This window comes from Phyllostomus hastatus, unplaced genomic scaffold (assembly GCF_019186645.2).
Source record: "Phyllostomus hastatus isolate PE091 unplaced genomic scaffold, TTU_PhHast_1.1 phas_contig_699, whole genome shotgun sequence".
Taxonomy (NCBI): domain Eukaryota; kingdom Metazoa; phylum Chordata; class Mammalia; order Chiroptera; family Phyllostomidae; genus Phyllostomus; species Phyllostomus hastatus.
The window spans coordinates 620,030-635,057 of record NW_025333941.1 but is presented as its reverse complement, the minus strand read 5'-3'; the positions used below and the strand labels follow the sequence as shown (position 1 = coordinate 635,057).

The window sequence follows — 15,028 nt, the reverse complement described above, 5'->3', positions numbered from 1 at the left end:
AACCCTTCAATAGACATTTCCCCAGAGAATATATGGAACAGGCCAAAAATCACAGAAAAAATGCTCAACACCACTATCATTTACAAAAATGAAAGTCAGATCTCTCCAGGTTGACTTGGTTGCTTGTGATGTTGAGTGTGGTTAACTTTGCTCTGCAGGTAAGAGAATAAAAATTGCCCTGTGTAGTACCTTTCCTTTCTCCAAAAAATTCAACCAGAGTTGGCACCTCTCGCATCTCAGTAAACTTGAGTCTTTGAAAGAACCCAGGAGGTCTGTGCATCACTAGAAAATGCTTGGGAATCTGGGTGCTCAGAGAATGTATGGCCTCCAGCTATATGTCTGGTGGTAAGTACAGACTTTCTCAGGTGTCATTTAAGTATCAGTGTTCAGTTATGGAAAGACATAAGATTGGGAGTCAGATATACACTTGTAATTTTGATTCTTCACTGATCACCTTACTGCCTGGTTGACAAGAAGTGTTTCCTTGCAGCTGCACAGACTTCTATCACCCAGCTGACTTGTGTTTCTATAAGCCACCATTTCTCAGGACATCCTAGAGCCTGGGGTTTCTACAGATTAACACATAGAGTCCAAGTGCAAGCCAGTAGTAAATTGACTACTCAGGCCTCTGTGACAAAGAGTGGGTTAGGTCTTTTGAGTTGAGTGAGACTCAAATTAGTCAGTGAGTGAAATGGGTCAGTGAGCCAAAAAAATGATAGAGCAAAATCCAAGTGATTAAGGGAAGAGGACAAAGTACAGGCAGAAGGTGATTAAGGCAGCAGATTCAAGTTCTCTGCTCTTGACCATTAAAGTCATTCTCTCTCCCCTGAGGGCAGGTAAAGACTGGCACAAATGTAAAACAAGTGTCTTATGGCAAGTGCTGTCACACACTTGCTGAAATTCTGGACCATGTGGACAATTTATGTTAGGTGGCTGTGACAGAGAAATTTGGGAAAAAACTTAGAATTCTTCTGTATGTGAAAATTATTATTAACAGCCCAGGCCCTAAGAGCAATTGCAGAAAGACTTTTATTACAGAAAAGAAACTGAGCTAAGATGATGGTCTCGGTTTCTGCAGGCAAATAAATCTGTCCTGCATGGCAAGAATTTAAAGGACTCTGAATTCAGCATTCAGGCTCAGAACTGTTTTTGGATCATTCATTCATTCATTCATCCACCATTTCTTTCTTCCTAATTCATTAAAAAACAACTGAATGTTTGTTTCATGTTGGTCCCTGAGTTTGTTTCATTAATAGAGTTGGGAGTGAGAAGGCATAGTCCTTTCTTTATATCTGCTTGGAGTGACTCTACCAAAAACAAGGAGCAAATAAGTAGGTGATATGAAGACCAGTGCCTGGAGGTATGGATAGGCCAGGTGAGGGGAAGGTTGTGCAGTGATTCAGATTGTTAATGCAGGTAATTTGTTCTAGAGTAAAAATACATTATTTCTCCTTTTTGTCACTACACAGGCCAAAAGGTATCCCTGTGAGATGAGCATGCCTAAGACAAAAGCATCTCCACCAGTTCATTGGTTTAAAAATCCAAAGACATCATCATATGGTCTCTAGTGTAGAGGAATTAAATCTAAGGTCACAGACAGACCTTGAGAGACTCTGATTAGTTTTTCATGCTCTCTGTGACCCTGCTGTAGTGACTGTATCTTCAGGTGCCTCAGTTTATTCTCAAGCAGTATTTGCCTGCTAAGTTGTGAGAGTGCACACTGTAGAATGTTTACAGTATCAGACCTTAACCAGGGACAGAAGAGCTGCTCAGATAAGAGACATCTCTTATTGATCGACTCCAAGAGAGAATCCTCTGGGCTGATCCCTGATGAATAAGGAGCTTCCAGGAGCATCCCTTTTTCTCAGTTTCTTTCTGGGGATGCTTACCTTCTTCTGAACCTTTCTAAGACCCCTAGGACAGGCAGTTATACACAAGGACATTGCTTAACTGTGCTCTCCACACACAGACTCAAATGATACCAAACTCCATTTTTGCCAAAATGTGGCTCTTGGGCCTGAGCCCTGACTGGTGACCAGCTCAGGATCAGTGTGTTGGGCACTCATTAAACTGTTTCACACTCAGGCTTTTCCAGGATCTCAAACACAACTTGGCATAGGTCCACCACTGTCCCAGGGTTCAAGATCCTGGGAGAAGGTTCTGGGGAGGAATTTCTGAGCTAAGCTCTGTGAAAATTTTACAGGGCCTCCCAGAACATGCCTTGACCTAGCACATCAAAGTCATTCTCAAGGTCAAGTTTATAGGCAGGTGATGAGAGGGCTGAACTGAGTTGGCATTCCCTCTGCAGAATAACTTCCATCATGATGATCCTTCTATCTACAGTTACTCTCAATGAGGGTGCAATTTGGGAAAGGAACTGATAGTTTAGGTAATTTGTCTACACAAAATCCAACCTGAAACAAAATGGTGAGAGGAATGGAAGCACAACTCAGGGATGTCTTTCCTGTGTGTGAAGTAAAGACACCGACCCAACACCTAGTGGTCAGAAAGCAATCACTTACCATATAAGATGAGATTCCCTATTCCAACATCTTTTATTACATCTGTAATGTAGACCAACATGGTGTACATTCCTGAATCTTCCATGGTGACATTGTCGATCTGCAAGGATCCATTAGAGTTTATTTTCTCTCGTCCGCTGTATGCTGGACCTTTTATATCATCTCTTAAGTGTGTTATAAGAAATGCAATCATATCATTACTGTCCATGCTTTGTCCCCTGTACCATATAAAGGCTGTAACATTGGGATGGGTACTGTTGAGAGGTAGAAGCACAGTCCCTCCTGCAGGTTCAAAGTGCACCCCAATAAATATTTGAGCGGTGGTGGGTTGGCAGCAGAAGTTGAAGACTGAGACTGGAAAAGAAGAAAAAAAGATCTATGTTTGTAAATATATATTGTGATGGAAAGATGAAGCTCTGAATCCTGAGAAGGTCTCTTTATTTCTCATCTTTGGTCTACAGGTGAGTGTGTGCTTCCCATGGTCACAGTTCACAGCATGGCCCCCATTATTTCAACACCTGTGAAACTGTTACTTTTTCTGTTTCTAACAGTCTTCTCTCTGTGTTTTCTTGTTCACCCCCTCATTATGCTCAGACTCCTTCTTACACTTACAGGCATTTTTTTTAAGACACTTTGCTGACAACCTTCTTTAAAGATTCTCTCTCTTCACTTCATTTTTCTGATGGGTCTTGTGCATACCTCATATAACATCTAGATCTTTCCTTTTCTCTCTCTCCTCCCAAACATTGGCTCAAATAAAGCAGGGCCTTGTTGAATCTTGTACCTTCAGGGACTTCAACAGGCTCCAAGCACATGGAGTGGAATGAATAAGTATTCCTATGGTTGTACCATGTAGGGTACATTTGAACATTTCCTAGGTTGGTGTTAAAGAGAGTGCCTAGCACCCCTGGATTAGTTTTTTATTTTTTCTAGTGTTTCTTAACATAAATCATTATTATTATTATCAGATTGTATTATCGATACTCAATGATGAAAACCAGGAGAAGAGCAGAAAGTGAGGATTTCCTGCCTCTCACCACTTCCAGATTATGAGATTTTCCTTTATTTTACCCACTTCCCAGTCCTACTCTGTTCCTTTCTCCTTCACCCACAGATTCAAACAGAAGCCTTCCCTCTTTTGTCAGAACACTGGTCTCTTCAGCAGATCCCAGCCAGTCTCTGTGTCAGATCCTTAGTCTACTGAAAGCAATTGTCTCCTACTTACCAGCCACCAGGAGCATTTGCCAGTGGACAAGTCCTCCGTGGGTAGAGATTAACAGGGATCCCATGGTGTATGTTTTATGCTCGGTGGCTGCCTCTTTGATAAAAGCCTGAGGTTCAGCAAGGCTAACAGGCACCTCTGTCCAGAATGGTGCAATCCACTTTGTGTCCTACCTGTGTGCTGAACTTTATTCTGTGGCTTCTTTACTATTCTTGTCATGTAGGCTGGGGGTGGAGTCAGTGCCCAGGACTCTCCCACTCCCTGCCCACATTCTGCCACCAAGTCCCTACTCACCACTACTTCTCTCCTATATTTTGGTTCTCTGGAAATTCCTTAGCTTTCTGAACAGCACACACATGCACACATGTATCTAAACACACACACAAACACACACTCTCATGCTATGTTTGGAAAGCCCTAGACAGGATTTTCTGGATTTCAGACATTCCCAAAACCTTTGTGTCAGATGCGTATTCGCTTTTTCCAAAGCCCTCTCTCTCTGTCACATTTGACTTTTCCCTTCAGAACAGATATTCTGAAGCTCAGTTAGAAAAGCCTGCCAGGAGGATATCAACCCAGCTGTACATCAGATCACCTGTGAAACTTAATGAACATCACAATACCCAGGTGACACCTTAAAAATGCAGCTTCAACAGCTGCCCCACTAATGTGAGTATCCATTCAAAATTAGATGTCTAAATGTTCAGTTTGAACCACTTCTGATCTCCTGTGCACAGAACCTGTTCAGATTCTGTTAAATTGCAGATTCTGAAGGGGTTGCAGTGGGCCAGAGGCTCTGCATCTCACAAGCTCTCAGGAGAAGTAGATCTTCCTGCCCTGTAGGGTACACTTGTAATAGAAAGGTGAATGGGGGCACATTTACCCCTGAGAGGAAGGCCCACTCATGCCAGCAGTGACCTGTGCTGTGTCTTGGTCTGTGGTCTCTCAGCAGAGCACAAGAAGTCCTGGGTGTCCTCAAAATATGGGGATCATTTCTGTTTGTGACTCAGAAACTCAAATGGAAATCCAATCTTTTTCATGTTTTCAAATGCCCTGAGAATGATTTAGTACCTCTTAACAGGAAGGTCACAGAGATGAATTTGGCAGTGAACAGGGCCAAGCATGGTGATAATTGCATAGAGGACCCTTCTTCTGTCTCAAGTTGTCAACAGACTGGAATTTGCTTCCAGGGACAAAGATTCATATCCAGAAGTGTCAGTGGGTTCTGCAGTTTTTAGGTATGAAGTGAGAGGTGTCCTGTGTGTCCCAGGAAGAAAGGACTCTTGGGAAAGGTCAGGTGCCTATGGGTTTCCTGGTCCTCCAAGGAGAGTTTCATGTCTCTCTCTGTCTGTTTATTGGACCTGTCTTTGTGCCTCTGGCTGTGGAACAACCTCTGATTTCTGCCTGAGAATTAAGAAATCTGTCTTGCGGTCACCACACTTGCCAATGGATGATGCCAGGCATAGGGTAGGGGGCAGCACAGAAACCCCTGAGGGAGGACGTGCTCCCAAGCCTGTCAAAGTAAGAAACTTTCAAACCTGAAAGCAATGCAATGAGTTTATCTGAGCAAAAGTGACCTCATATGCCTGGGAGAAAGGAAGCAAATCCTTTGAAAAATGCAGTTTTGCAGCTAGTTTTCTACATGGTAATTAAAGTACAATGTGAAAATGTTGCATGGATTCATTAGGATTTTAGAGATAACATAGCAGGAAAAGCTCCCTAATTTGAAAAAAAAGACAAAAGGGACAAACATAGTTTTCATATCGATGGGTACAATGGGTACATTACTCAAATTTATAAGATAGAGAGGTGTTCAGAGGACCAGATAACATAAAGGGTTCTGTGTTATCATACACTTACTCCAGATTCTCTGTGTTCCAATGGTCCAGCAAAGGAAATCATTGTGATCTGTCAAAGTTATCCTATCCAAGATGCAACATAAATAAATAAATAAAAATAAAATAAAATAAAATTAGAGCTCACTCAAGCTGAAGATGGAACTTTCCTAAGGAAACTAAAGGCCTGGCATGTGAGAATCTGCCATCACCTGTCCAACTTGAAATTTATGATCAGAATATCCTGAACGCCTTGTGAGGCATGCCATGTACCCCCTAAGCTTGTCAGGGTTCTTGCACAGCCCTTTTTGTTAACAGTCTCTAGAAGTAATAGGTGGGACAGAGCAGTCAAGAGGGAGGGCCCAAAAAAAGGTCACTGAAGCAGGGGATGAAAATCAAGCTCCTTCATCATCTTCTTAGCCAAAGCCTAGTTCCTGAGTCTATTTCCTGTGTGTCTCAAAGTTGTCGCCTGGAGGACAGAAGTAGAACTGCAACCAATATCAAGGGCTTTCCAGGGACCCTGATCAGTACAGGGTGAGCCCAGTGAAAAGGCAGGCATTATTGAGAGTATTGTGAGTCCAGAGTCAGGAGAACTGTCCCACCAGGGGAATGTGCTGTTTCAGACAGAGCTCTCTGTTTTCAGATGTTCAAAGGAAGGTCCTGGTGAAGGTTCTCCTAACGCTATTGGAGAGGGTGTTGGCCTGGTGGGCTGATCCCAAAAATATGCTGTGAGTCTTCCATCACTACATTGGGATGTTGTGTATGAGTTATTTCTGTGTCCCTATTTACCCTCAGGACCTAGAAGCTGGAGCATCTCCATGTGAATACTCAACCAGGGTCCTGTGTGTTGTTTTGTTGGGAGGACAGAGGTTCTTATAGATTCCTCAGCTCCTCTGATTTGGAATAAACTACATATTCTGGATTTTCCTGCGTTATTTTGCACAGGAAGTTTCCCATGACATAGACAGATGTCTTCAGAAACATCAGGCAGGTGCCCCACAGACACACATTTTGGAATGAAAAGTCTTCCCTGATTCTTATAAGGTCAATGTTTGTTCTTTCCACCACTGGCAATAACACTCCCAAGTGTAGAGGATCCTGAGTTTCTGTCAGGTCAGCTATCTGTGAGAACAGGAAAAACACAGGCCCTGTGTGGTGAGACAAGTTCTTCCACTTGTCGCAGTGTAAGGAAACTAACCTGAGTTTTCAACACATTATCCTCTTTCTCAACTCTGTGTCCTACACTCTTGTTCAACCTAGTCTGGTAGAAAGGCACCCTCACTTCTCTGCAGGAGCTGCAGTGGCTCCTCCCTCAACAGGTAGGTCAGACCTTCACTCATATTATTGAGCTTCATCCTAAGCCTCCAAAACAAACCCCTCCATATGGAACCATTAGGGTCCTTTGAAACATTCAATGCCTTACACCCTCTCACCTCCCAGACTTCACAATTTCTCATGTGACTCTGGGCAGACTCCATTCCTCCATCACTTCACTCTGTGTTCACCTTTGCTTACACACAATCCACCTCTGAACAGGTCCCCAGGGATCTCAGTCCAACACACCAGAGGTCACAGGGAGCAGAAAATGAATAGAACAAGTGCAGAGCTTTATTTCCCATTTCTTAATTCTGGATGCAGGCTCTTTAAGGACAGGCATGTGGAATTTGCAAAAAGAACAAAGAAAGCAAAGAATGAAGACAATGATGTCTGCCCAGAGTGTCATATCAAAGAGGGCTTGAGAGAGGCTCATTCAGTACATGCCTATGGGTGGCTGACATCACAGAGACCTGCATGTTTACTAGAGTTGTTGAGGTTAAGTAACAGAATATCTTTTGTAATCTTGTTCCTTGATGATACCGGGAAAATGTATGTGGAACAAGTACACTGTTGATGGTCAAGGTGCTGTCGAAATACACCCTTTCATGCTGGTACATCTTCTAGTATTCTTAGCAAACGCTGCTTTGAGCCAACCTGGGGACCCAGGAACATCTGGGAAGTTAAGTCATCTCCTGCTGTGAACATCAAGCAAAACAGAGGCAAGATTATTGGAATCTTTCTTTAAATCAGCAAAATAAGAAAAAATTACTATATTGAAAAATATGTTAAGGATAGAGACTTTGAGTAAGACCACATGATTAGCTAGTTATAGGGAAGTATGTTAAAGTAAAACATACATTCAATAAGTTTAAAAATAAGAGAATGACTTTATTAAAGACCATGGAATAGGGCAGGAGAGCAGAACACAACTCACCTGAGATAAAGGCTCGAGAGATTTTAGAAGAGAAGGGACCATGGGAAGGTGTTGAGTTTACACAAAAGCAAAGCATTTCATGAAATTTTTCATGAAATTCTGATGGGAAGTCCTTTTACCTTTTGGCTGTAAAGGTCCCCAACAAAGGTATGTCTCTACTGAACAGCAGGAAGATTAAAATTCTAAGTAATGGGACCAGGACTTTGAGACAGATATTCTCTGGTTCTTAACATTGGCAAGAAGCTTTCAAAAAGACTTATGTATGTTTCAAAAGAACAGATAAAGAATCAGCAAATATCAGATTACAATTACATTTTTAATGGAGTAATATAATCTCCTAGATTCAGAAAGAACCCGTGTAAGGTTTCCTGACTCTGAGGGAACATTCGCCCTCCAGACCATAACAAAAATGCTTTCTTCACAGTGGATGGACCCATAACTAAATCTCTTTCAGCCTAGTCTCAGTTGGCATATCCATCAGTTCATGAATTTTATGAAGAGGTGTCAGTTCTGAGTGATGTAGGCACAGGGACAAAATATCCAATAGTCCCTGAAGAGAGCCAAGATTTCATCTCCCAAAGAGGCTGTACATTAGCATCTCTAAGCAGTCACCTTTTTTTGCTGTTCAAATGTCATGTCAAATGAAGAAGAGTATTCTTGATCCTTCAACAGGGCTTCTGCAATTTGCTTTGTCCTGGTTTGGTAGGTCTTTCTTTTCTAGGTCGTTTCTCTCTTCGCGACCGCCTATAATTGGGTAAATAGTAATTTAATTCTCAAGTTTGGAAAAACAAAAGATTTGCCTTGAAAAAAGTAATCAGGTGATTTGTTTTGGCCAATTAAAAATAAATAAAAGGAAGCTTTCTCTTTAAAAAGAAAAAAAAGGAAGGTAAACATAGGTTGTAACTTATATAAAGGGCAGAAAGCTTTTCTGCGTATATTACAACAAGTTCTTAAAGAAGCACAGTATAAGGTGAAAGAAAAGCATCTGGTTCAGCTTTTGCAATCTATAAGAAAATATTGTCCTTCATTTCCTGATAGAGGGACGTTAGACATTGATGTTTGGGAAAAAGTGGGTGAAAGGTTGAAATCTTTGCAAAACAGTGGTATATCTATTGGTGTACACACCTTTGTAACCTGGAGGCTTGTCAGGGATCCTCTCGAGTTCATTTGGGCAAAGAAAACAGAGCTAGATGATGAGGAATCTGATTCTGACAGTGAAACGGTGTGCAAATTGAGTGAGCAGATCACGGAGGCCCCACCTTCACCCCCCACAGAGAAGGATGGATTTTGCTCTGTATCTGCTCTGAAAAGGAAATTGAGGATTCCAGGGAAGGTTGAAACTTCACACTGTAGGAATGTAAATGGGAAACTGTAAAGATAAATGGAAAAGTAAAAGTTTTAGGAAAGAAGTTATGTGATGTTAGTTAATAATTGAAGGTATAAGGCATGGAAATGCAATCTTGGTGAATATCAGGAGTATGAAAGAAAGGTTAGAAGGTTTGTGAATGTTGCAGAAAGTCTGTGGAAGTAAACGTTTTAAGAAAGAATTATGTGGTGTGTGTTAGTGATGGAAGGTCTAAGGCATGAAGATGCAATCTTGGTGTATATCAGAAAGTGTATGAAAAAGAATAGAGAGTTTGTGAATGTTGCAGAAGGTCTGTGGAAGTGAAAGTTTTAAGAAGCCTGGTAGATATCAGAAGGAAAAGGATTTTCCTTCACACTTTATATTTTTCTCCCTACCTGATCCCTCCAGAATTTGGCATTCTAAAGGAGTAAGTAATGACATAAGGTTTCTTTGCATAAATCTAACAAGACCAGTCGTTAATAGTGGTTATGATTTAACAGTGCCTTCCAACTCTTTCCAAATATGTTATCTCCAGAATATGACCAGAAAATGAATGAATCCAAATGGCATTATAGCATTTAACAATGCACTGCCCTCTTTATGAGTCCGACAGTTTGTTAACACCTGGTTGCACTCATTGTTTAATCAGTGCTACTTTAGAATTAGTCCAACAGGCTCAAATAGATCAGGAGATCCTGACCCGCCTTTCTGCAGTTGAATCAGCACTGGACTGGATTGGCGAACGCCAGGACGCTCTCGTGACTCGTCAACACCTAACTTGTGACCCTAGTTTCTTCAGGCTGTGTGTCACACCGCTACAGTGGAATTCCAGCCAACATACTTGGACTGATATACAACATCGCTTGAGGGGAGCTTTCTCCACTAACTTAAAAGGACAAATTGATAAATTGCAGTTGGAGTTACATCAGCAGCTGCAGGACATTCAACGTTTAACCAAACAGGACATTTTTCGAGCCCTTAATGAAAATATTAATTGGCTGAATCCTAAAACATGGTTTGATGGAATTAATTTGAGAATTTGGGTTTTTGGAGCTGCTGGTTGTTTACTGATTGTGATATTGATTTGTGTACTTCGGTGTATTTGCAAATTGTTTTCCCAGGGTCATATCAGAGACCAGCAAGTAGCCACCTTTATGGAACCCTTAGCAGTCCTAACTGAAAACAAGGGAGAAGGTATGAGAAACCACTCTGGCAGGCGTAAAATTAAAACTCAACACCCACGTAAGAAAGTAGGTGATGAGTCGGTGCGCAGAACTGCACCTGTTAAGAAATCCTCTCATAGGAAGTCAGGTTTGCATTATGCTCAAACTGCCATGTGATTTACCTGTCCTGATATCTATGTAATTTCTCTCAAAGATTGAAATGTAATCAGACTTATTACTTTTGTTTTTCCCTTAATATGTTTTCTTGCACTGAATTTAGAAATTTAGGTATGCACAACCCATAGAATTTAGTTTCTGCTTTATATTTCTATTATTGCCTTATGATGTATGTAGATGTTGCTTTTCTTCTGATTTGCATTCAAAAACAGCAAAAGTAGGTTTCATAGGCTTAACAACCACAATTGATTTTAAAAACTAAAAAAGGGGGAGATGTTGGGAACCGCCCTGACTGGTATCAGAGGCTGAAACCCCCGCCAAGCTAAGGCTAAGGGAACGCCCTTGGAACCGTGAGCCAGCAAGGAGACAAAAGCTTATCTCCCTGGCAGGAATGCTGCTTCTGCTGCTTTATTCATGACTGAACCCCCCAAAAAGCTTGGTCGGTTAGCCAAAGACGGGTAAGATTCCCCACGGGGGAACGACCTAAGCCAGGCACGATCACTTTGGGAGGCCCCCCAAAAGAAGGACTTGGGGGGGGGGCTGCAGCAAAAGGGGGGTGATGGACCCTTGCTCCTCGGCTCTGACATGGCCTGAGTTCTCAGCGTCTGGGAGAAAATCTCCTTATCTCTTGGTTGCCTAGTTCCCTTGCTCCACCTAAGCCTAAAACAATGACAGGGTGGTGCAGCTCGGTACTGAGAAGTGCAGATTTCCCGGGGTGATCAGGCGTAAGAAAGAACATGTAAATTACTGTGAAACCTTCTTTGTTTAGAATGCTCTCAGTTGAATGAGAAGGGTCTTAGGAGGAAGTTAGTTTGTTCCTCAGTCTTACAGCTCTTTGACTCCCAACTCAATAGACCCGCAGAGTTCTTTGTTTTCTATAGTTCCTTACTTCCCCTAATGAGTACTGTACTTTACCTGAATTATTATGCAAAATGAGCCTAATAAAAGCAGGTACGGATGGTAAATCAGCGCGCTCCCCACTAGGGGGGGGTGGCCATTTCTGTCCCTACTTCCCCACAGAAACTAGTTTGTCTCTGTGCATGTGGTGTTTTTTCTCGTGTGTTTATCGTCGAGCCATCTGCAGCATTCCGTGGTCACTGCTGGCCGGTGACCCACGAGCAACACACGTTTTTCTGTAGAACATAAGATGGGAGTTTAACAGCCCCTTGAAGTTAGAAAGCTTCACCCTCCCACCTCACTTAGAGTGAAGTGACTATTACATGACCTCATGTAGAATCATTGTCAGCTTGTACCTTAGTGTTGAGGTTATCTACAATTGGAAACAAAGTTCAGGTGTGCTGCTGGGTAGAGATTACAATCAGCAAGAGAGGGATCACCAATAACACCAAGATTTTAGAGCTGAGCATAGAAAGGATGGAGTTGACCTTGACTGAAAGTGGAAAAGATCTGAGAGGATCAGGTTGACAGTTTGGGAGAATGAAGACCTTGTTTGTCCATATGATACATTACAGGTGCCCTAATAATGACTAAAATAGATTTCCTAAAATGGCTTAACTCATATGCTATTAAACCTGTTTGAAAGCCCACAGATAACTCAGACGCTAAACACAGCAATCCCCTAAATCTCTGTAAACAAATTAAATGTGAGAGTTCTAGAAGAAGGAAGTGGTCTTGTGGGATATGTGTTGTGCCTCTCCCAGCACTCAGGGCCATGTTGCTGTTGAGTCCTTCACTGTTGCTACAGAGACTGCACATGGACTGTGCCTGGAGATCAGTGCAGTGTGTGCATTTCAGAGAAAGTAGCAGCATGTTTCATTTGTGAGGCAAATCTTTAGTCCAGTTTTGAAGATCATTCTGGAGGCTCCAAACTCAATGTGCTTCCAAATATATGACTAAAATAAATTAATTTAAATAAGTACTACTATTCTAAAAAATGCAGACCATTTATAAACTGGTGTTTATACTGGTTCACAAACTGAGGGTTATTATTTTCAAGTTCTATGCTTCTTATATTAAAAAAATTCAAAACTAACACAAAAACAGGTTAGTGTCCTTCTAATGGCATTTGCACAAAAAGTCACAATGTTTGGTTTTCTCAGACAAACCTTAATCACTGTGTAATGCCCAAAGAAGACATTTTTTAATGTGATCATCTGCAACTCCAAGGATATTCTAACTCCCACTTGTGTCCGGAACATAAAATTACTATTCTAAGTCTGATATTCACACTCTGAGAAAAGCCAGTTCCCAGACCTGACCTGTTGGATATTAGTTCTTATGTTTGTGACAACACCAGACATCACTGGGACAAGCCCTGTGTCCCTGCCTGTGCTGTTCAATGTGATCACAGGAAGTTTCCATCTTCTCTGTCTGGGCCATAATCAATATATTTGACCCAAACAAACACAACTCCTCAAATGGAACCAAAGCATTTCTCAATAACATTCTTTGAGGTTCTTTATTTTTGTAACATTTTGGAATTTTCTAATTCAAGGTCTGCTCTCATGGAAATGAGGACTCATCTGCTTTTTATCTGATCACCAACACACACACACACACACACACACACACACTTACCACTGTGTCTCTCTAATATTTTTCTGAAGAGGACTATTTAGTGTAGACTATTGGGTCTATTTGATGATATTCAGTTTCAAGCCAACTAACTGTGATTTTTTAAAAAATTTAAAACTCTGAAGTACATCAGAGATAGAGAACCATCCTTCTGTTAGCTACAGATGTGGGGGAAGTGTGGACCTGCTCATTACACACTTATAATGGCAAAAATAAAGTGAAAAAGCCCAAAGCCCCTCCACATACCTTTACAGCTCCTCCAAGTTCTGTTGTGTTTGGTATTACCCTCTGGTGGTCATGTTACAAATTGCACTCCCCAGTAGAATCAAACCATTCTTTTCAAACTGGTCACTCTAAGAATCAGAGCCAGAAAAAGAAGTACCAAATGAAAATGCAAGGCATTATGTTCAAAATCATTAATAATTCTATGAAGGCAAAAGCAGAGATTAAACCTACCCACAGTCTATTCTAAGTGACTTCACAGATTGCAAGGCCATGAAGCTGGACATTTGTAGCAACAAAAATAGATGTGGTCAACCACCAAGTCAGTTCCACCCCGAACTCATCATAAAAAGCCTACAGAACTGCAATTAATGTCATCCTTAATGGTGAAAACTAGAAACCTTCCTGATAAAGATGTGCTAAATGACAAGTTTTTGAAATTCTTTAGACATGTCCTCTGACTGATAACATTGCATGACTGCTGATGTTAATGCTCTAAGACAATGACATCAGTGATGACAGTGACATCAGTGACAAACATCAGCTCTAGTGATCAGCAGTTAAAGTGAAACTTAAGCTGTAGGGACACCTACATGTGTGACCATTCAGGGATCTGCTACATCTATGAGACTTTCATGGTTCCAATACTCTGGGACATGCTGTACTTACTCTCCAGAGTAACCAACAAGTGGCTATGCTTGACCACTCCAGCACTGTGACCTGTCACATAACTCTTCTGTGTAGAATAACAGACAGTCCACTCTGACAGGAAGAGAAAGGATCCACTGACTTTAAGTTTATCCTGGCCCTCAATCTCACCCCTCACATGTACACTCCATCAGCCACCACCTTGGTTGTCCTGGGGCCTGGCTATCTTGTTGACTCAGCTGAGTGAGGTCTTGAGGTACAAGGGTGAGTGAGATTTGGCTTTTCACAGCTCTCCCAAGCCATGTGAAAACTGCATCCCCAAGAACACACTTTGAAAATCAGCTTCACACTTCTCTACTGGATCAGAAGTAGAACGAACACTTCTGCCTTTAGATGTGATTTCACCACCAAGGTTGTTCTGTATTCCCCACCTACATTAGTCTCCTTTCTAACTCCTTTTGTAGTCTGAGTATCCCACACTCCAACTACCTTCCAGACCCCAATGCACAAGATCCCTTCACACATATTCTGGGATCAGTGTATCCCTGCCTTATAATATTTTATTGCTCTGCAGACTCCTAGCACTCCACAATGCCCATTTTCATCCCTGTGTGTCCCATATCAGTGACTTCTGTCCCATGTCTCCTGTAAACCTCTACATCCGATACTTCGTCTTGTCCCACTCTTAGAGAACTAATCTGCATCTTCAATACATTATATTTTTTTCCCAACCGTGTGTCTCACCCCTCATGCCCATCCAAATCTGAATAAATGGAACCCCCAATTCACACCATGAGCTCCATGTGTCTTCCCTCAGCAGGAATGTCAGCCCCTCACTCAGTTTTTAGCCTAATCCTAAGACCCCCTGAAGCCCTCCTTTATTGCATCCTATTCCCTCTTGTACCCATATAATGCTTAACCTCAAACATCCCATGGTTTACCATTCTCATCCTGACTTTAAATACAACCAACCCTTCAACACCCCTCCCCCTGCTCTATGAATACCTCTGCTTATCAACTCCTGGTTGGGTCTCCAATTATTAACAGCCAAATAACCCAGAGGCCACAAAACACAGGAAGAAAATCATAACCAGAGAACAATTATATT

At 41.7% G+C, this 15,028-nt stretch overlaps 1 protein-coding gene across 1 annotated transcript in view; it reads right to left on the bottom strand.

The window, feature by feature from the left end:
* Window positions 1-15,028, bottom strand: part of LOC123825901 (carcinoembryonic antigen-related cell adhesion molecule 1-like) — a 71,411-nt gene that overhangs the window by 1,276 nt on the left and 55,107 nt on the right. Inside the window, exon 5 of the mRNA XM_045849552.1 lies at window positions 2,523-2,876. Coding sequence (XP_045705508.1) covers window positions 2,523-2,876 — 354 coding nt within the window. The remainder of the gene's footprint in view (window positions 1-2,522; window positions 2,877-15,028) is intronic.